General features: G+C 38.8%; 1 protein-coding gene across 1 annotated transcript in view; it reads left to right on the forward strand.

Moving 5' to 3' along the window:
- Kcnmb4 (potassium calcium-activated channel subfamily M regulatory beta subunit 4) overlaps positions 1–21910 on the forward strand; it is a 60930-nt gene extending 39020 nt beyond the window's left edge. The window contains exon 3 of the mRNA XM_047551767.1: positions 21301–21910. Coding sequence (XP_047407723.1) covers positions 21301–21469 — 169 coding nt within the window. The 3' untranslated portion in view covers positions 21470–21910. The remainder of the gene's footprint in view (positions 1–21300) is intronic.
- Positions 21911–22233: the final 323 nt, after the last annotated feature.

Raw genomic sequence — 22233 nt, forward strand, 5'->3', positions numbered from 1 at the left:
CACCCCCCTCACTTGGGGACACCTTCAACTTTTTCATTTCTAGAAATCAGCATAGCACAGTGGTTTTAGAAAGAACCCTAGAACCAGCCTTTTTGTCATGGTGTGGTCTTGGAATTGTGACTTCAGCCTGTCTGCCTCAGCTTCTGTTGTAGACGGGGGACTTAACTAAGGTTGTTGTGAGAATATCAATAAGATCGCCCATATTTAATCCACAATGGCTCTTATGAAAGTGTTTTCTACTACTGTTGGTGTTTTTACTACTATTAAAATTTACCTCAAATATCAACACGGAACATTCTCTCACCTTTGCAGGTATAACTCAGTACTTCCTCTTCTGTGGTCCCACATTGCCATGGTTGATTTTTATCACACTGCTATGGAATTAATAGAAAATGTACTTTTTCTCCTCTTACAGATTATGAATTCCTTGAACCACCATGTGATATCAGGTGCCGGGGTTTACATTTTTCCTCTACCCCTGAGTAAATTAAGACTGGGCTAAATTGTCCACTTTTTCTGTCTTGGTTTCTTCACCTACAAAATGAGGGTAACATTACCTATCTTAAGCGTTTTGGGTTTTGCTTTTATTTTGGTAAGGATTACACCTGCATACCTAGTAAATGTGTGTTTTTCTTCCTTTGCCTTATAAATTGCTAACAACTAAGAAACAACTAATCAGTGAACCATCTGATTATTCTCTGATTGGAGGCTTATGTCGTGCATGAATAAATAATTTGGATTTTATTAATGAATAAAGCAATAGAATACACAAAAACTAAAAAGAGATTCTGTTGTAAAATAAAATAAATGTTATACTTATGACACTGAATAAGATGTATCTTAAGTTATTACTTCATTCATGGTGTGGTTAGCCTGAAGTATATATTTTGAAATCAAATTCACCCTTAGCATTTTAAAGAAAAATGAACCTAATGGCCTGAGCTCAAATCGAGTGGAGTGCTCTACACAGCACAGTCTGAAAGTCATTAAAGTAGAAAATTAAAAGCAACCACTTGTAAAAGGACCGCTCACTTAGGGCTTAGTTTTCTTGTCTATAAAATTTGATAGACTGATAGATTAAGTGATCTCTAAGATTACTTTGAACTCTCAAATCCTATGGTTTTATGATTCTCTCATTCTAAAGATTTGTATAATTACGGTGACTTAAGATGCTAGATAAAATCCTAATGGTGCAAGAGAGAGAAAAATCAGTAAAGAACTAAATGGTTAACAGTCTGGAGCCATTTAATGGAGGATCAGACAGTCCTCCTACCTCAACAGTAATTGAGTTTCATAACGATGACACTGAGTCATCAAAAAAGGTTAAATTTGGTTCAATATACTGTCCTTAAAAGGCAAGGCGATGTGTAATCCATTTCAGAAAGATTTTCGCCAATTGTATTTAAAATATTTTCATTAGTTTTTATTCAACTTAAAAAGTGAAACTTCAGTTATTTTGAAAAATTCACATATGTGAGTACTTCTCCATGAAACAAGAAATACCATTTTAGGAGCTACAGAGATCTTTTTGTCACACGGTAGATTATCACTTTTCTTTTATGGTGTTATCCTTTTCAGTTTCCTAGATTTCTCCCATAAAAATGCCACCTCTTCAGTCATTCACTTTCTTGTTTATTCAGCAAGCTTTTATTTGTCAACTTTAATGCATAGGCATCAGTGGTCAGTGATGGGAAGACATTGCCTCTGTCCTCAAGGAATTTACTGTTTCAATAAGTGATTGAAGCACACGCAGCAAGTGCCAGAATGTTAGAGGTACCTGCGTGCACGAACAGTATAGTGCCTGGATCCACTTGAAGGATTAAGAAGTAGGCAGAGAAAAGCCTTCACAGAGGAAAATTGAGTTGAATTTTAAAGAATGAGTAAGAATCTTCCAGATAAAACTAGAGAAAGGGATCTTGGGGAAAATAGTAGCATGTCCTAGCATTAAGATTTGAAGTATCTTGGGAAACTGGAGAAAAAGTAAGGAGCCTTGTGTACTTGAAAAAAAGTAATGATGACCTGGGATTGAGTGAGATAATATACTGCATCTTCACACCATGCTAAAGGGTTTAGGCTTCTGTGTGCTGTGGAGGAGTGACAGTCATGTGGATGTTTTAGAAGGACCAGTCTGCTGGCAATGTGGGAGATAGACTGAATTATAAGCCCAAACTGGAGAAATGATGAACAATTTGAACAATTTGGAGATTATTGCACCAGTTTAGACAGGGGGTGAAAAGAGTTTAGCAAAGGCAGAATTAGGGGAGGAAGCAAAGGAGGAGGTGACTCAAGACTGAAAGGAAGTGGAACCCCCAGATTTAGAGATATATGTGAAGCATGACATGGTAGGGGAATTCAAACATAAAAGAGGATGGATGGAGCAGGATGACTTCTGTCCTTAGGTCCTGGACAGCTGCGTCCAAGGCAGCATCAATGGAAGAGGTTCTGGGATAACCTTTGCTTTCCTAATATAAGTACTACTATCTCTTGCTTCCACTGTTTGTCCTGGCAGAAAAGATGTTGGCTGATGCCAAGAGGGCTAAAACTGCCTTGTGTTTGATATCTTTTTATTGCTGAGAACAAAATACCTGACACGAACAACTGAGAAGAGAAAAAGTTTATTTCGGGCTCATAGTTTGAGAGGTTTGGTCCATATTCTAGGCCCAAAGGGAGGCAGAACATCCTGGTAGAATGACATGACAGAGGAACTGTACTCAGCTCATGGCAGCCAGAAAGCAGAGAAAGAAGGAAAGAGGCCACAGGGAGGATGCACCCTTCCAGGGCATGCCCCCAGTGACCACCTTCTGCAGCCATGCCCAGCCTGCCTACAGTTACTACCCAGTCTGTTCAAAATCGGATGGACGGATTAGGCTAGAGCTCTCATAATCTAATCATGTCACCTCTGAATATTCCTGCATGAACTCGGAGCTTTGGGGAGACACCTCATATCCAAACCATAACGCACCTCCAAGGTGAGAAGCAGGAAGACAAGCGTCCACATGTTGGTAAGAGCAGAGTCGAGTCAGGTGCAGTGGTGCCCGCCTGTAATTGCAACTACTTAGCAGGCCGAGGCAGGAGAATTGCAGAACTTCAAGCCTAGTCTCAACAACTTAGCAAGGCCCTGTGTAAAATAAAATACAGTAAAATAAAATGGGGTGGGGATGTAGCTCAGTGATGGAGTGCTTTCCTAGCATGTGTGAAGCCCTGGGTTCAATCCCCAGCACCACTAAAAAAAAAAAAAAAAATACACAGAGTACTCATAAAGGAGTCAGCCTCCCAGCACGAGGAGTTGCTGTCCCTGCCCTGGCCTGCCTGCCTCTAGATTTCTTGTACTGTGAGATAACCGTCAGGCTTAGATATGTACACCTGAGCATGCACATGTACATATTTTTTTGTTTTATTTTATTTTTAAAAATTTTTAATTTTCAAAATGTGTTCTAATTAGTTATACAGGACAGTAGAGTGCACTTATGCATTTTGATAAAATCATACATAAATGAAGTATGGTTTCTCATTTTTCTGATTGTAATTGTAGGATTACATCAGTCATGCAGTCATACATGTACATGAGGTAATAATGTCTGTTTCGCTCTACTGTCCTTCCTACTCCCTTCCCCTCCCTTCACTCCCCTCTACCCAATCTAAAGTAACTCTATTCTTCCCTAGTGCTGTGCCCCTCTCCCTGTTGTGAATTAGCATCTGTATGTCAGAGAAAAAACCTTTGGTTTTTTGGGTTTGGCTTATTTTAGCTTGATATTCTCCACCTCCATCCATTTACCTGCAAATGCCATCATTTCATTCTTCTTTAAAGCTGAGTAATATTCCACTGTACATATAAACCACATTTTCTTTATCCATTCATCTGTTGAAGGACACCTAGATTGCTTCCATAGTTTAGCTATTGTGAGTTGAGCTGCTATAAACATTGATGATTATGCCACTGTAGTATGCTGATTTTAAATTCTTTGGGTATAATCCAAGGAGTGGTATAGCTGGGTCAAATGATGGTTCCATTCCAAGTTTGCTGAGGAATCTCCATACTGCTTTCCATAATGGTTGCACCAATTTGCATTCCCATCAGCAATGTTTGAGTGTACCTTTTTCCCCACATCCTCACTAACATTTATTGTTGCTTGTATTCTTGATAATTGCCATTTTGATTGGAGTGAGATGAAATCTTAGGGTTGTTCTGATTTGTATTTCTCTAATTGCTAGAGATGTTGAACATTTTTTCATGTAATTATTGATTGATTGTATTCTGTAAAGTGTCTGTTCAGTTCCTTAGGCCATTTATTGATTGGATTTTTTTAGTGTTAAGTTTTTTGAGTTCTTTATATATCCTAGAGATTAATGCTTTATCTGAGGTGCCATGTAGTAAAGATTTTCTCCCAGTCTGTATCACCTTATAGATTAGGCCTAGATCTTTACCATGTTGGCCTAGGATCTGACTTCCTTAACAAGACCCCTAAAATGCAAGAAGTAAAATCAAGAATCAATAAATGAGATGGACTCAAACTAAAAAGTTTCTTCTCAGGAAAAGAAACAAATGTATATTTATACTCAGGTGTGCATTTATACAACGTAGTGAAAAGTGGTCAATTGTAGTCTATTTTTACAATGTCTTTGCATTATAAAAACAGATTTAGCTTGAAAACAGGTGAAGCTCTAAAAACACATTTCTTGTAATATGTTTATGTGTTGGATTTAATTGTACCATTGGCATCTAAGGTTGTTTTTGGTTTTGTTTTCAGTTTTTTCTTTGTGTGTGTGTGTGTGTGTGTGTGTGTGTGTTTGTGTAGTGTTGGGGACTGAGCTCAGGGGCACTTTTCAAATGTGCTGCATCCTCAGTCCTTTTTATTTTTTATTTTGAGACTGGGTCTCTCTAAGTTGCTGAGACTACCTTCAAACTTGTGATCCTCTTGCCCCAGCCTCCCAAGTAGCTGGGGTTGCAGGTGTGCACCACCATACCTGGCTTTTTTTTTTTTTCAGCTCTTCATAGGACAAATTACCAAAAAAAGAACTTCCTCTTTACTTGTGGACCACTTATGATACAAATTCTAAGAAATAATGTGCATATAAAGATGGAAACTGAATTTTGAATTAATTACATAGGAAAATTTTGATGACTTCTGAGTGAATTACTTAATAATATGTTTTGTATTTGGAAAAGTTTTAATTACTTATTTTTGTTTTCTGTTTACTCTGAAAAATATTATAATCTATCATTACAGAAGGGATAATTCTGTAGCTATTTTTAAAAGGAACATATTGGCTTTCTCTTTAGACACTGAGTTCAATGACATATCCTGAGTCTTAAAAAACAAAACAGTGAATCTGGAATCTTATCCAAATTGAGCCTTTTCCATGTACATTTGTGTCTGGTTCCATATTAAGAGAGATTACATCAGATTTGAAGGCTCTGTTTGGTCTCCAAATCTGTACTTTTTAAAAAAGCAGCATTTGCTGGGCTTCTCTAGGATGCTGTGGAATATGTTTGAAATTCATTCCAGCATCCTTTCTCAGTCTGACATCTAAACACCATACATTACTTAAAATGTGAATTTGAGGGTCTGTTTTCTGATGGTTAATCAAAGTGGTTTCATGCTTGCAAATTCATCTTCTAACAGCTTTTATCATCATGGTAATAAAGTTAAGAATTTGATGTTATCAAATCACTTTTCATTTAAGATATTTTACACAGCCTTCAAACAAAGCCCTGAGGGATTTGGGGAGGAAAAATACACGAACTGTAGGACAAGTAGGTCACAGAGAGCAGCCCCATCAGATGGTGGAATGCAGGGCAGGGCTGCGCGTCAGGAGACTTCAGTTCTATGCATAGCTCTCTCTGTGACTCAGTGAATGACCTTGGGCTACTTATTGAAGGGCTCTTGCCTCAGTTTCATTTGAGATAAAGTGGGGCCAGAAGGAACCTGTGGCACACATGGAGGGTACTGTGGAATTTATCGTCAAACTGCCAAATCTGGGAGGCCCTTTTCAGTCATTTACTCCAATGACTCCCCACCATGTCATTTTTTGGAAAATGCTTTCTCCTTGACCTGAACAACTCTGGTGACCGTGGACATCACCTCCTCCTCCCATTCCATCCTCACACATTTTTAGTTGTCAAGAAATTTGTGTTGGGAAATATCTAGAATAGGGAAATCCCTAGAGGCAAAAAGTAGATTTGAGGTCATCAGGGGCTGGGGAAGAGGGACCCAGGGAGTCCCTGGCACAGTGGTAGCAGAGTTTCTGTTGAGTGCAATGAAAAAGTTCTGGAATAGTGTTGATGTTGGCATATCTAATGAATTTAATGCCTTTAAATGGTATACATAGATATCAGCAAAAAATTATATATTCATTTTGACAATTATAAAAAGTTCATTGTGTTTAATGCTGTGATTTCACAGTGAAGGCGGAACGTTGTTGTCTTACTTGGACACCAGAGGCAACAAAGGCTCTAAGGTCATGGGCCAGGGAGGAGTAGGACCAGGATCTGAACCTGAGTCCTAGACTGCAGACCATGGGTGTCGCTGGGTCCACACTGCCATCACTGTGGGATCAGATGCCTTCTCATGGTGGTGCTCTTCTTACTGTGCCCTGAGCTGGCCTGTGCAGAGGAAGGCAGAAGAACATTTCTACTACCATTGTTCTCTCTAGAGACTAAAACTGCATCAGTGCGACCTGTTGGCTTCTTTAGCAGCTGTGACCACTGTTGATTCATGCAGAACTGATAATTAATTAAATTTACTCTTTCCATATCTGTTCTATACATACACTGCTCTGGAAGCAAGTTCCCCCATTCCAGTAACTCAGAATAGTTTTAATTCCCTCATCCAAGTTATTAATAAAGAAGCTGAAAAAGTCTGGAATATAGAGACCTAATCCGTTCTGCCTTACCATACAATAGTCAATACCTGTATATCATGCCAGAAACTATATAAGTGCTTTATACATATTAACTCACTGAATCTGTACAACAGTCCCACAAGGCATTATTATCATAATCCTCATTTTATACCTGGGGGAATTGAAGCACTGAGCAGTTGAGCAGCTTGCCCAAATCACAGAGCTGGCAAGTGACAGAGCCAGAATTCAAGCCTCCTTTTTTTTTTTTTTTTTTTTTTGGTTGACACATAATAATTGTACAATTTACATATTTATGGATAGAGCATGATAATTCAGAACATGTATATAATGTATAATGATTAAACCAGGGAAATTTAGCCTTTCCATCTCCTTGTACATTTATTGTTTCTTCGTATTTGGACCCTATAAATTGCTGTCTTCAAGTTCTTCATTAAATATGTAATAGGTTGTTGTGAGTTGTAGTAATCCTACTGTAGTCACCGTTTCTAAGTTATTCCTCCCTTTCCTCCTTTCTGCCTGTATTTCGGTACCTTTTATCCAGCTTCACTCTATCCTCCTCTTCCTAGCCTCTAGAATTTTCTGTTCTACTCTCATCTTCTTTGAGATCAACCCCAAACCTTTTTATTCAGCTTCCAGAATCCAAGCTTTCAGCCCCTTAGCTGTAATGCGGCCAACATCAGTCAGTTCCACATTGGACTAGTATAACAGAAAGGACTCTACTAAATTTAATCAATGAAATTTCTACTATAACTTGTTTCAATTTAAAATTTTATTAAACAATTTTATTGGTGCCTTATAATTACAAATATTAGTGGAATTCATTGTTACATATTCATACATACACACAGCATAAGTTTTGGTGTTCTACTGGTGGTGCAACAATTTGAATTGCCAGACCAAAGTATTTGTGCTTTCCTTTGTGCTGTATCTTCTATCAAGAAATTCTTGGTTCATTTTCTTCCCCCAAACTCTATATTCCTGTTGTTCCTTACCATCTGTTCACAGGATACTTCCTTTTTATTCTCCCAGATAAACTTAAGTGTGCCTTCTCTTTCATTACCTCTGCATTGTGTACCAACATCCATTGCATTTTGAAGTGGATTTCAACATAAGTGAATGGCAAGCATTCACAGAGCCCCTCAAGCGTTCATGCTGGTGGTGGGAATAGACAGAAGAGTGCTCCGGCCCTCAGGCCTAGGGCTGACTAGAGAGAGCCAACACCACGGACATCCCTGTTGCCTAACCACTCTGCAGATGAATGACTGAATAGAAGAGACCAAGTACCAAGAAAGTCCTTGCAAACACCCAGATATTCATCTATAAACTCTCTTTATGCTTTAGATTAAGAGAGACCTAATTTCAACCACAATGGCTATTTACTTGATAAAATTGCAAAATCACCAGCCTTCACCTGGTGAAGCTTAGGCTTCTTTGTGCAGCCTGAAAATCTCAGAAGCATGTAACAAGGAAAGTTTGTTTTCTGTAGATATCTGTCTTGGGTGATACAAAGCTTTGCTTCACGTCATTATCAGTGCAGGAGTCTGAATGAAGGAGAAGCCCGCATTAGCGATATTATTGCTAGTCTCATGGCAAAAAATAAAATAAAATAAAATAAAATAAACTCCCTAGGAATACCATTGCTTGTAATGCTTTCTGGTTTTAAAACTCTTACCATGTTTAGTCCAAACATTTGATAGTTATTTACAATTTGATAGTTATTTGGATGTTGAATATCATGTGCTGCCAGGATCAAGTTAAAGCTTCTGGAACATCTAAGAGAGACTCGGATGGATTGATGATGGTCTTTTTAATTACTCAAGTTTTAAAATGCTGTTATTCAACAGTAAGTCTCTGCTTTATTCGTTATACATATTTTTCTGTAGTACTTTTGTTCTCCAGCATACTTATAAACAATTTATCATTTAGAAAAAGAACCTCAAAATTAATTGAGCTAATTTTACTCTGCAGCAGTATTTCAATATCTGTTCCATGCATTTTAACAGACTACAACAAATATGAATGTAAAGCTGTTATTTATGTATTCTTTACTATATAATTTAGGGGTTAGGATGAATGATTCATTGCTAGCCTTAATAGAAATGCTAGCCTATTTCTGTCTTCCTACATGTAGTAGCAAAGTATCTATAGTCTGCTAATTATTTAATTAAATAACTGGCATACAAATCATTGTAACAAAATGGGTCTGTAACATTTAGGAAACTTCTAGAATGACAGTATGATTACAGGGCCAGAATAAACAAAATACACTTGATTGAATTGCCTCCACCCAGTATAAATTTTTCAGATCTTTTCTCCAGAGCTGCCAAAATCATGGCACAATACTGATGGAGAGGCAGATAAAAGAATTGTGGCAGCTGATTTTTCTTCGTGGAGCCTCTAATTATAGGGAGTTGGACATAACCTAACCAGACATTAACAGTGATTTACTGAGAGTAAATTTTGGAATAAATTTCTGAGGAACCTCCAGTAACAGTTGTTATGCACACAGTGGGGTCATCTGGGTTCAAGATAGATTTTAAAAACTAAGCACAGAGGAAAACAGTAATGATAAAAAGAATAGTAACTCTGATCACTAGCTCTTGGAAATTGTCTGAAAATAATTGGCAACAATCTGTAAAAACACAAGCAAATATGCCTGACTGTTTATGTAAATACATAAATAGGCGTTTGTAATTTCAATCAAATATAGGTGGCCTTTGGGGAAAAAAAATCTGCCTGAAGTCCAAGATCCTGTCCCCCGCCCCCAAATTTGCTTCACTCTGACACGAATTTTCACTTGCTTCTTTGAAGCCTTTTCCTATCCCACTAACATTTATTGAGCTCGCACTTTGAGCTTAGCAAGGTGTGATGCTCTTCTAGGTGTGGGAAGCCCGGGAAAAAATACAGGCTCTGTAGAGTCAGGCAGACCCACTGCAAGCATGGTGCTTTGTGGGGAAATTTGAGCCATGGATGATGGTGTAAGCCCACATCACTCTGCCTGTACTTTAATTTCACTATTGAAGAAGCCCTTGCCATCTTAATTTTAATTTTTAAAATATCATAAAGAAGAAAATGTTTCTTGACGTCCTTTTAAATGCCATATTTCTTCTGCCCAGTATTGTTCAGATGGTAAGAAGGTACAGTGACATTTGAGGGGATTCCTTACCCACCTCATTTCCTTGAGAACCCAAATTCTGAAGCTCTTGCCAGCCTTCCCAAGTCCCCAATGGAATCCCTGCTCATGTGCATATTTTGGGTGCATCAGTATGTTTTTCATTTTCTCCCTGGAAACGGTTTCTCACACCCACGCTCCAAGAGTGCGATCTGTGATTCTGTCGCCTGCTCGTTTTCCGTGTCCTCCTTGCCTGGAGCGAGGGCTGAGAACATGATTCAGCTTAGGGAAGTGATACAAAACGTGGCTGTTAAAGATCTTTCGAAAAGCATCTTTCTATGTGTGCCGTCACTCGGCTGCTGTAACCTGTGACTTAACCTGATGCCAGCAGGTTTGAACAGTACACTCTGAGATGTGGTATAGACCTAGAAGACACATATTGTTTTAGGCCCTTGGATGTCAAAGAGGAGCTTCTACACCGTTTTTGGCCATTTGGGAAGAAAAGCATGCCTGGACTTTGCTCAGTGATTGAGCCCTTCAGTATTGACAGCCTTCTCTATAGAGGATGCCTTTTTCCATTTTGGATCCGGCTTCACGAAGTAAAGAAGGAGGAATTTCCTTAACCAATGAGGGGAGTTTGGGATGTCCTGGTCTAACTTCTACTGTCCTTTCCAGCCTCAGGTTTGCTCTGGAGGTCCCTTGTTGCCCTGTATTCTCAGACATGCAGGATCTCATATCTGAATTATCTTTTGATGTTTAAGAATTAATCTCTCCAAACAAAGAATCTGAAAACAGCATTTGAGTATTAACATCATAAATCAACATTTCCATTTCTGAGGAAGTTTCTCCAGGGATATTGCTGAGATGGAAAATGAGTTCCAAGAGACTTTCTTTGGGAACATAATGGCTCACCTTTAAAACTTCTCCACTTCTAACTAAAATCTGATTTAATAATACAGTATTGAGAAGAACCATTGTATGGGAGAACGTAGGCTGTTAAAGAATAGAATGGGTTGTACAGAGAAATTGCAAAACTGTGTTTTTATAAAATAAAAGTGTAAGGATCAAAAATTGACATTACTAAAACAGCGTGATGAACTCAAACTACTCGTGGTACCTCCAAATTTTCCTGTGTGGAAATTTTACCTGTTTTACACTGAATTTTAAAGAAAGACTTGAAGGATTTTTAATGGAAAAGCATATAACATCAAAAATATAACGTAGCATAGGAACATGGTGAAATTTAAAATGGGGTTTAGAATTAATAGTGATGTTATATATTATGAGATCTGAGGAAATAATGAAGAACATGGATGTGTTTAATAAAGAATAGGGTTGAAAAGTAAATAGCAAAGATGTATTACAAAGAAAAAGGAAATCCTATAGAAAAGAGGGAGGCATTTCCCCAGGGAGGATTGGAATAGAGAATTGTGTTAGAATGAAGTTTCATTAATGGTGCGTTTATAAACAGTGGGTAGTGGTGTCAATAGCGGAGTTGTAGCTCGGTAAAGGTGAACAGAGCAAAATAGTGTGAATGAAGGAAAGAGGAGTGTTTCACTGTGTGTGGATCTTCGGGGAGCTGTGTTTTGGATGTAAATGCCTGTGTCATAAAAAGGCAAATGTTGAAAAAAAGGAAAAAAGTTAATATTTTTGTAATAAGTCAGAGTGGGATAATGGAAAATAATTTATTCCATAGGATTTTAAAAAGTTATTCCTATTGATGATTAATCCTTAATGACTAATTGCACAAAGGGGTAGAAAATGTGTGTTAGTGAGGAGCTGGTTCTGATACAGAGAAGCAGTTGAGGGTAGTGTGACTGTCTGCATAACAGCCCCCAAAGATGTCTACAGCGTCATACTGTGGACTTCAGTTATCTTACCTTGTTTCCTTGAAGGTAAAAGGGACTTTGCAGATATGATGAAAAAAATGAATTTTGAAATGGGGAAATTATCCTGGATTATCTGGATGCTTCCTAAATCTAATCAGAGTGTTTTTAAGAGGAGGGGAACCAGGCGTGGTGGTACACACCTGCAATCCCCACCGCTTGGGAGGCTGAGGCAGGAGGATCTCAATTTCAAAGTCAGCCTCAGCAACTTAGTGAGGTCCTGAGCAACTTAACAAGACCCTGTCTTAAAATAAAAAGTAAAAAGGACTGGGGATGTGGCTCAGTGGTCAAGTGCCCCTGGGTTCAATGCCTGGTACAAATTAAAAAAATAAAAAAAGAGGAAGGAGAGATCTGAGAGAGAAGCACGGGCTGCACTGACGAAGGGAAGAGAATGTAGTGATGCCAGGAATTCAGGCAGCTTCTCGAAGCCAACAAGCAAGGAAACATTCTCACAGGGAGCCTCCAGAGGGAATGGAGCCCTGCCAACATCTTTTTAGCCCGGTGAAACAGATTTCAGACTTCTGACCTCCAGAACTGTAGGAGAGTAAGCTTGTGTTGGTTTAAGCTGCTGAATTTGTTCCAGTAGCAATAGGAAGTAAAAACAGGTAGTCATCTGCAGAGAGTACTGTCATTGACTTTTACAATGAACATCTGCCAGCTTTTCTTCAACTCTGAGCTTTGCAAATGCCACCGATTGCAAAAGATTCTGTTTCTGTGCTGTTATGTTCTGTGGCTTGACAAAATCAGTTCTCCAAGGTCGTGAAACTTCAATGTGGACTAGATTCGAGTTCATCTATCTTGCAAAGGGTTTTGTAGAAAAATCACTTTCCACATAAATACCCTCATTAAATCTTCTTATTAAGGGTTTTATATTTTTAAAAATGAGGAGACTCCAAGGTTTTTATTTTTTTAATGCAGTTCTTCTAAAACATTCATGGTTTGTTTTATACAACTAAGGTTCTGAACTATGTAGACTTTTGGGTGCATGTGTGTGGTAGAGGACAGTGGGTGGGGAGGATGATGGGGAGCCAGTGTTTTCTCTGCAAATGACCAGTATTTCCCCAACACAATGTATTAAATAATCCATTTTCCTCACACTGGTTTAAAATGGTATTGGATTTCCACTTAAAACTGGAACTACAAAGTAGGTACTCGAGGTGAGAATTATTATAAGAAAAGTCTATGTCTCAAACTGGAGACTGTAGATATCGTCTTTTCTCCAATTTATTTCTCTCTAATACTTAAGTTTAAGCATTTTGGCCAGAAAACACTTGAGAGTTTTCTGTGAAATAAATAACTTACTTGGTAACTCAGAGAAACCACAGACTGAATTACTGTGAAGAACAGGAATACTCTTCTTAAGAAAAACCCACAGGAATTTCTGGAACGAAACTGTGATCTCGTTTACAAAGTGGTATGCCTCTGATGAAATCAAGGAGCTGAAAGTCCTGCCCTGCAGCAGGAGATGCCTCTAAGTGACACAGGTCACTCTTCCAGAGCAGCTGGTAGACAGTGTGGAATGAGAATGTAATGCAGGGATTACCCTTAATAGGTCTCTGATCTCAGGGTTTTTAAGAATCAGGTTGGGAAAGTGGACAGATGTACAAAAATAATTACCACACAGTGTGAATAAAACCTTAAAAGAAGAGCATTACTCAGAAGCACCGCGCTGTGACAGTTTCCCAGGCCTCTTTAGAAGACTTGCTTGAGACAGTTGCTTGTGTGTACTGCATCTATAGGGGGCAGTCATCTTAATCAGTAGGGAACATTTGCCAAGCCCAACGCCTTAATAATCTGGTGTTGTTAAATGATGGTTTATGGGGTAAATTTAGGGTATAACCCTAAAGTCTAGGGTTATTGAATTTTTAAATTTTTTTCTTGCTTCTCTCTACCTGAGATGCACACATTAGAGTTGAAAGTAATCCTTTGCTTGTGAAAACTACCTGTACAGGACTGGAATACTAACTGTCAAGGACACAGGCAGCTGAGGGGGAAATGAAGACATCTATACCAAAATGAATTTTCATGTCTTCAGGGCCATGAAACTCCCCCTGAGAGGAAATTTATGGTTGCCTTAAATGCCAGAAGTTGCTGCCATTAGTCAGATAAGGGAAACAAGAAGATGGCACCTCTTAGCATCTGTTAAGTCTCAGTTATCTTCGGTTAAAGTATCTATGACAACTGGGGTTCCAAGTGGATCCCCATCAGGAGAGCAGCTCAACATGAAGAGTATTGTCAAGGATCTTGCGTTCTGGTCTCTGTATTCCCACTGCTTTTAGATCAGTTGTTCAACTGCCTTCCTGTGGTCACATAGGAGGAGAAAGCATACATTTTCTTCTCTTGGGAAGGTCTTAGGATTGCTTCCAACAGCAACTAGACGTAGTGGCTAATTATTCTCAATAAATTATGCCAATACCAAATTCTAGTGTTTTTTTTGTGTGTGTGTGTGTGGAGTTGGGAAGCTGGCGATGCTGCCGGAGATCAAACCAAATCCTTGGGCATGCCAGGCATGCACTTTACCACTGAACTATGCTCCCAGCCCCAATATATTTATCAGCCAATCTTTATTATTATAAAAATCTATTATTATAAAAAAATGTTAGAAATATTTTAGAAGTCATCAATCAATAGAACACATTAGATATTTTCATGGGGTGTGTTTTAATTCAGTCTCCCTTCTAGAAAGTCCGTAGCATGTAATCATGCTAATAAACAACACAAATAGTAATACACTTCTGTAGTTTAGGAGTGTTCCCCCAAAGGCCTATGTGTTAAAGGCTTGGTCCCCTGGTTGGGACTACTGAGAGATAGAGGTCCTTTTGAGAGGTAGGGCCTACTGGAAGATTCACAGACCATTGGGGGCGTGTCCTTGCAGGGAATGGTGGGATCTCCTCCTCTTCTCTTTTGCTTCCTATTCATGAGATGAGCAGTTTTTCCGTCACATGCTTCTTCCATGATGTGCTGCCTTGCCACAGCCCAAAGTAATGGGTTCCACTGACCTTGGACTAGAACCTCTAAAACTATTCAAAAAGAATCTTTTCTTTTTATAAGTTAGTTATCTCAGCTCTTTTGTTAATCGTGGCAAAAAGCTGACTAACACCCATCAAGGTTTTCTAGATTGAATATCGATGGCCAGTAATGTCTCCCTGAAAATCTATGTCGTGGTCTTCTTTTCATGGGTGCATTTAATTTAAATATTTGTGCCCTTGAGACTTCTCTGGGAAACTTTCTAAAGCTGCCTAAAACCCAGACTCTAAGCAAATAGTTATCTGGAAAAGAACGCACATCAGGGTCTTTGGTTTTCATTATAAAATTTCTTTTCATCACCTCCATGTCAGGAATCTAACCTGGCAGAGGACACAGAAGGCCTGTACTCCTAATTGGTTTCAGCCTGTAACAGTTTGCTCTCCAAGTGTTGTCAAAAACTAGGCTGAGCTCAGTGTGGTTGTGCAAGCCTGTAATCCCAGTGGCTTAGGAGGCTGAGGCGGGAGGATCTCAAGTTCAAAGCAAGCTTCAGCAACTTAGCGAGGCCCTAAGCAATTCAGCCAGACCCTGTCTCTAAATAAAATGCAAAAAAGAAATGGGGATGTGGCTCAGTGGTTAAGTGCCCCCTGAGTTCAGTGCCGGGTACAAAACAAACAAACAAACAAACAAAAAAACAAAACAACTAGGCTGATGCATTTGATATTTTAGAAGTCAGTTGTTCCCAGATGTGAATAACTGTCAGTATTGCCTGAAAAATTGTTTGGAACTTGAGTTTGATTCAGCAGATCTAGGGCCTGGGAATCAGTATTCTAAAAACTCAAATGGTCTCACCCCTAGCCTTGTAAAACTGCTGTTCGTGGGCTTTTAAATGTGTCACACCAGTTACTTTACTTAAAGTACCCACAGAATGATTGCCTTCTACTTGAGCCCAAGCAGAAAGTTTGTTCTGACAAATCGTCATGTTTCCTTTTCTTGTACAATGACAGCTGGGTAACTCATCATGCACCCTCTCTCCTTGAGTTCCAGGAGGTTCAGAAATAAGTTTTACTTATACTTAATGCAGTATCTCTTCTTAGCCTGGGTTTTTACCATTTTGCCCATCCTAATTACATTGTGCTTGCTCTTTACTGTCAGATTAAGGATTTTATCATATTCAAATCCTTTGATTTGCTTGTTACAGTAGCACATGCCTATACATATGCCTGCTTTAAGAAGGGTTTAGTGAGTCCCCTAAAGATTGAGAGGATTGGGACTGGAGGTGCAGCTCAGTGGCAGAGCACAGGCTTGGCACTAAGTAACTAACTAGCTAGCTAACTAAATAATAATTGAGGATTTAGCAAGATAAATTGGAAATGTGTGAGAGAAAAAAAAATTAAAGGCAAGGCAATAGGAGCGTGGTTGGCTTCAGAATGTCATGTTATCTGTAATCCCAGCTACTAAGGAGACTGAGGCAGGAGGATTGCAAATTCAAGGTCAGCTTGGACAGCACAGTGAGACCCTACCTCAAAATAAAAACAAAAACTTTTGGTTTTACTGTTATCTATTTCAGATTCTTTTTGAAAGTAGGTCATGTTATAAATAATAAGATTTAAAGCAGGCCTAGATAGCACTCGTTCAAAGGCTTGGAGAATGAAATCATCACATTTTTGGTGTCCTTTGGCTGTGCTATCATGCCAGAGGCCTGGCATATGGGACTGAAGTTATGCCTGCAGAATTATTTTGTTTGACATAATGATGAAGCATTTTCAGACTTTAAAGTCAAAAGGCATAAGTGCAAATTCCTCTAATGATGTAGTACATTATTTTTCGTAGAATCGTGAGAAAAGTTTGACAACTAAAAAATTCCCATGGTTTATAATATACCTGACATGTAAATGTAGATATATGATAAATACTTGTACATAGGCCTGTTTTAAAAAGGGTTTAGGCTGGGTGTGGTGTTGCATGCCTGTAATCCCAACAGCTCAGGAGGCTGAGGTAGGAGGATCACAAGTCCAAAGCCAGCCTCAGCACCTTAGTGGGGCCCTAAAGCAACTTAGCAAGATCTTGTCTCAAAATAAAAAAAATAAAATGGCTGGTGATGTGGCTCAGTGGTTAAGCACCCTTGGGTTCAATCCCCAATACCAATAAATAAATAAATAAAAGAAGGGTTTAGTGAGTCCCCTAAAGATTCAGAGGATTGGGACTGGGGTGCAGCTCAGTGACAGAGTGCACGCTTAACATGTGCACGGCCCTGGGTTCAATCACCAGCATCAAAAAAAAGAGAGAGAAAGGATTTAGTAAGACAAATTAGAAACGTGTAAAGGGGAAAAAAAAAAAGGCAAGCAATAGGCATGTGGTTGGCATAAGAATGCCATGTCATCTTGCTGAGATGGGCCAAAATCAACTTTCTAGCAGCCTACAGGAAAAGAAAAATTCTCTGCTCAGAGAAGCGAGAAGTACTTGTGATAACAAATCTAGGAAGATTTCTATTTCCTGTAGGCTGTCATGAGGAGAAAGCACTTTGAAGTGGGTCATCTTGTCTCTTGGTACAGTTTCCATTGTACAATTCTAGTAAACTACAGTGCCGTTGAGATTTTTTTATGAACTAGGTAAGTTTAAGAAATTTCCTGTCCCCTGGGCTGGAGGATGGGGCAGGAGAAGAAGGAGGGCGCGCTCTCCCTGTTAGCCACGGGAACAAGCATGTGGAATGGAAGGACTACCATTTGGCGAGACTGTTAAAAGGAAGAGGTTTTCTGTATTTAGGGTGACATACACCAAATCTTTGGGTTTTTTTTTTTTTCTCGATGGACTGGTATTACTGCTCATGTATGGGGTATCTTTCTGTCACTTAGAACAAAGGGCTTCTCCTGGGCAAATTTAGCGTCATGGTCTGTATTTCTACCCCTTCAGCTCCCTAACCCCTGCCCTCAACCTCCCCCTCCCTCTCAGCTCTTGAACCCAGGGCCTTGCATACGCTAGGCAAGCACTCTACCAACTTAGCTACGTGCCCTGTCCTTCAGCTCCCCTTTTTCTTATCCTGTTGTTTCTTTATGTAGTGCACATTCTGCCTAAAATGTAGAGGCCATGAAAAAATTACCAGGACAGGAGTGTCAATTAGGCAGCTAAGTCACTTCATGGTTCACACTACGTTTTTTTATTATTAGAACTTTATACGATGCTTCTTAAACTCAAGTTCATATAGAATCACCCGAGTTTCTCCAGAGTGTAGATTTCTGGACCCTACAACATCAGATTCTAATATTGTAAATCAAGGGTTGAAACCCAGGAAACACATACTGTCAATGAATCTAATTTGAGACAAGCTGGCTTAAAGGTAAATAGTACAGATTTACAAATCACACAGTTTCAAATCATTGTCATTAGGTTAAATTATATAATCTTGGGCAAACTAATCTTCCTTTGCTTCTATTTCTTCACTTGTAAAGCAAAAATTTTAAAAATTTTCAAGCACAGGGTCATTTTAAGCATCAAATAAGATGAAAGGTCCTGCTACAGTACTTGGCAGGTAGTAAGCATCAATAAATGCCAATTATAAGGGAAAAAAATGCTGAGCAGTATTATTATCACAATATACTTTGAAAGCTGGTCTCAGGATAGTGCCAACCCTTTGAAATGTTTTTCTAAAGTTACCTGTAGCCTTTATTCTTCTTTTATGATTTTCATACTTCCCTCCACTCAGGGTTTAAAAGTGTTTTCCATTAGAGTTCCTGCACACTCTTGCATTTTTGAAGTTCTTAGATACAGAGTGGTCATCCTTTTTTGCCTTGGGTCTACATTCTTGAAAGTTCCTCTTCATTGCTTACCATATAATTGTGGAAACTGAATTTGAAGCCCAAATCCCTTTACAGATAATTTCTGGCTAAACAATCCAAAAGCTGCCTGCTTGATAAAATTGGAGGATCCTGAGGCATGAAATTGAAAGAGACATGAATTATTTTTTAAAAATGTGTACATTTATATTTAATATTTCTATCTCACAGAAGGTTTTTGAAGCAATTACAAATTCAATCTGAATTACTCAAAGTAAAAAAAAGTGTGGTTTAAACATTTAAAATGTTTAAAAAAGTGTTGCCCAAAGGGTTCTTGAAGGAGGTAGAATTCCAAGAAGTTTCTGAATAAAACAAATATCTGGGTCTAGCATTTTCCAGTTATTGTTTTGTCTCTGCCTCTCCTTCTTTACTTCCCTTTCCAGTACATGGTCTTCAGACTGTGTTTCAGAAAATATGTGTATTATTCCAACCACACTCATCTGGTCTATTTTTCTGACTCAGTGTACAATATTGTGGTAAAGGCTTCAACATCAGTAATAATGACTATAGAAAGAATAGAAAGTTAGCTGCAAAAACATATTACTTATGAAAACGGCACACATATTTACTAAAATAGTGTTAAAAATCAAAGCCCTCCCTCCCTCCTCCTGTCTCTTTTCTTCTTACTTTTTCTTCTTTTTTTAATGCTATAACAGTTCGTAAGTGTACAATTCAGTGCTATTAAATGCACTTACATCTTACCCTTTGGGGTGAAGAATCTAGGTCTCATCTTTGTACCGTTAGATTCCAGAGGAGTAGAATAGTCCTTCCTAGAAAGAATAATGATCTGGAGAAAGAGCTTTCATCTTCCTTTGCATACCACTTAGTAGAGTTGCCGGACCCCTGTGGGCACCTGTACCCGGAGAAAGAATCATGGCGGTTTTGGGGATACAGATTTCAAAGACTCTGAGAGGTAGCTCTGACTAACCTGTGCTCTGTTTTTGGACCCTGACCTCTACTTTGTCAGAACCCAGCTTTCTTTAAAATTTGCCTAGATAATAAGAGTACAACATGGACTATTTGTCATCAGTGGCAAGCAGTTGTTTAGTAACAGCTGTGTAGAATAACAGGCAATGACAATCCCTTCTGGGCCTTACCGGAAAAAAAGGATATGTGCATTGACATATACACATAAATTAATGGTAACCCAAGTCTTAAGACAATGTATTCCTACAGGAGTTCAGAAACTGGAGTCATTTCTACAAGCTGCCATGACTTTTACCTAATTGTTACATACTAAATGTAAATTTAATTGAAATACTTTGAAATAAAATGTCTATAACAATCTTACTTTATATGCAGAATTTGAAATTATGCACCAAAGGGGAAAAGAGTGTAAGGATTAGATAATTTCAAAGCCAGTGTGTACAGCTCTTTCTGTTACTGCCACATGATAAGCCACATGAAGCCACTGCAGGTAAAAGAGAAATACCTAATGGCCTTTATCAGTCTTCTGGGAAAATAGGTTTTGAATTATGAGAGCTATGACTAATGAGTGCTCCTCAGGAATGTACTTCTCTGTTAAAAGCACTGCCCTTGTGGTCTGAAGCCTTTGATGTCCTTGAAGGCAATTGTACTAATTATTCTGCATTATTTTCTTCTTTTTCTGGAGGAAGCACAATGACTCTAACATAACAACAAACCTTCCTGTGGATGAAATGGAAATATCTTGTCAAATATAAATATCACGTATGAAAGCTGAATTCCCAGAACTCGACAAAGATGAGAGACCATGGGTTGTGGAGTATATCTTATCTTCACTTCCTATCAATAAGATCAGTGTAGAAATTGAAAATGGAAATTTATGATTACACAAATGGTATGCCTTTACGCCATGTACAAACAGAGAAACAACATAAACAACATGTATCCCATTTGTTTACAATAAAAAAAAAAAAAAGAAATTGAAAATGGAGCCCTGCATTGACAAGACGGAAATCTAAATCTATTGCTAAGACCTTGCAAAATTTTCAAGAAAGTGGTCAGAGTTGGGGATGTAGCTCAATGACAGAGCACTTGCCTAGTGTGTACAAGGCCCTGGGTTCAGTCCCCAGAATCACAAGCTGAAGGGGCATCGGTAGTTCAGAATTATGGTCTATCCTTCCCAGTAGCATGGAAAAATGCATTCAGTTCAACCATTATTGAAGCTAAGTTGATCTGAGATCTAAACCGTAGGTCATTCTAACTGATTCAGTGACTTTGACTGACATTTTTTCTGAATTAAGGTCATTGGGGACCCACTTAAGTGTTGAGGTTTGTCAGAGAATGCTCATCCATCGGTAATTTTTAGATTGATTCAAACCCCTTGATCAGCGGATAGTGGAGGATGAATGAGAAAGTAGAATCCATTAGGCGACTTATAATGGAGGAAAATAGCAGAAGTGATTGCTACGCTTTTGACAAATTGCAGCATGTAAATTATATTATAAATGATGTGCAAATTTGCATCAATTACTTGATTCAAGAGCTCACAGGTTTGAAGCACAAAGTACTGTATTTGTAGTCAGAGCAAGGTCTTCACTTTAAGCGTGGTTATTCCTGTGGGAAGGAGATCCAGTGTGGCCCCAGGGTATAAAAGTTTTTCAATGCGATGCCAAGACAGTTGACGGCTTTTCCTTTCCTATTCTTCAATGTCTTGCAGACCAGATGATGTGCTGCTACATCGCACGCATGATGAGATTGTCCTCCTGCACTGCTTCCTCTGGCCCCTGGTGACATTTGTGGTGGGCGTTCTCATTGTGGTTTTAACCATCTGTGCCAAGAGCCTGGCAGTCAAGGCAGAAGCCATGAAGAAGCGCAAGTTCTCTTAAATGGAGTAGCCTTGTGGGAAGCAAAGCACAGAAGCTGCACGCCTGGGCACACGTCCATCTGCAGAGCCCGTGTTTCCTGGAGCAGGAGATGGAAGGGGCCGCGACAGGTCTCCAAGAGCCTCCTCCCTCAGTGGCAGCAGAAACAGGCACAACTGGAAGACTTGGAACCTCATAGCTTATATTCCATGTGTTGTAGCAATGGCAAAGGGTCAAGCTCTTAGCTATATGGAGTAACTGTTTCAGAAAACCCTATAAGAAGTTGATTTTCTTTGGAAAGTAACAGTATATTATTTGTATAGTGTAGTATATAAACCATTATGATTTATGCTACTTAAGAATATTAAAATAAGAGTGGTCTGTGTTTTTTTCTATTTCCTTTTTTAATGCTTAGAACACCAGGGTTAAAAAGAAAAAAAAAAAAAGGTTTTCTGCTTTTCATTTGACTCTGCTAGATTTAACTTCTACTTGACAGTAAGGATTCCTGCAGAAGCCTTGATCATACTGTATAACCTTCAGTTTCCACCATTAAAGAGTATCTTTTGATTCCTCCTTGAAAAATGAATTCTTCACTGGTAACTCAGTTTTCAGTCATTTTCTGTGTCTCTCCCCCAAAGATTTGGGGAAACCATGTCCTCTACCACCTGCCTTGGCCTACCCATTATTTTTTGCTGGATTACTTCTTATGAAGTGAGATGATTCTGAAGACCCACCCACACTCTAAGAGAACAGGGCTCCTTGATTCATCCACCATATTATTTCTGATG

This window comes from Sciurus carolinensis, chromosome 4 (genome assembly GCF_902686445.1).
Source record: "Sciurus carolinensis chromosome 4, mSciCar1.2, whole genome shotgun sequence".
Lineage (NCBI taxonomy): Eukaryota > Metazoa > Chordata > Mammalia > Rodentia > Sciuridae > Sciurus > Sciurus carolinensis.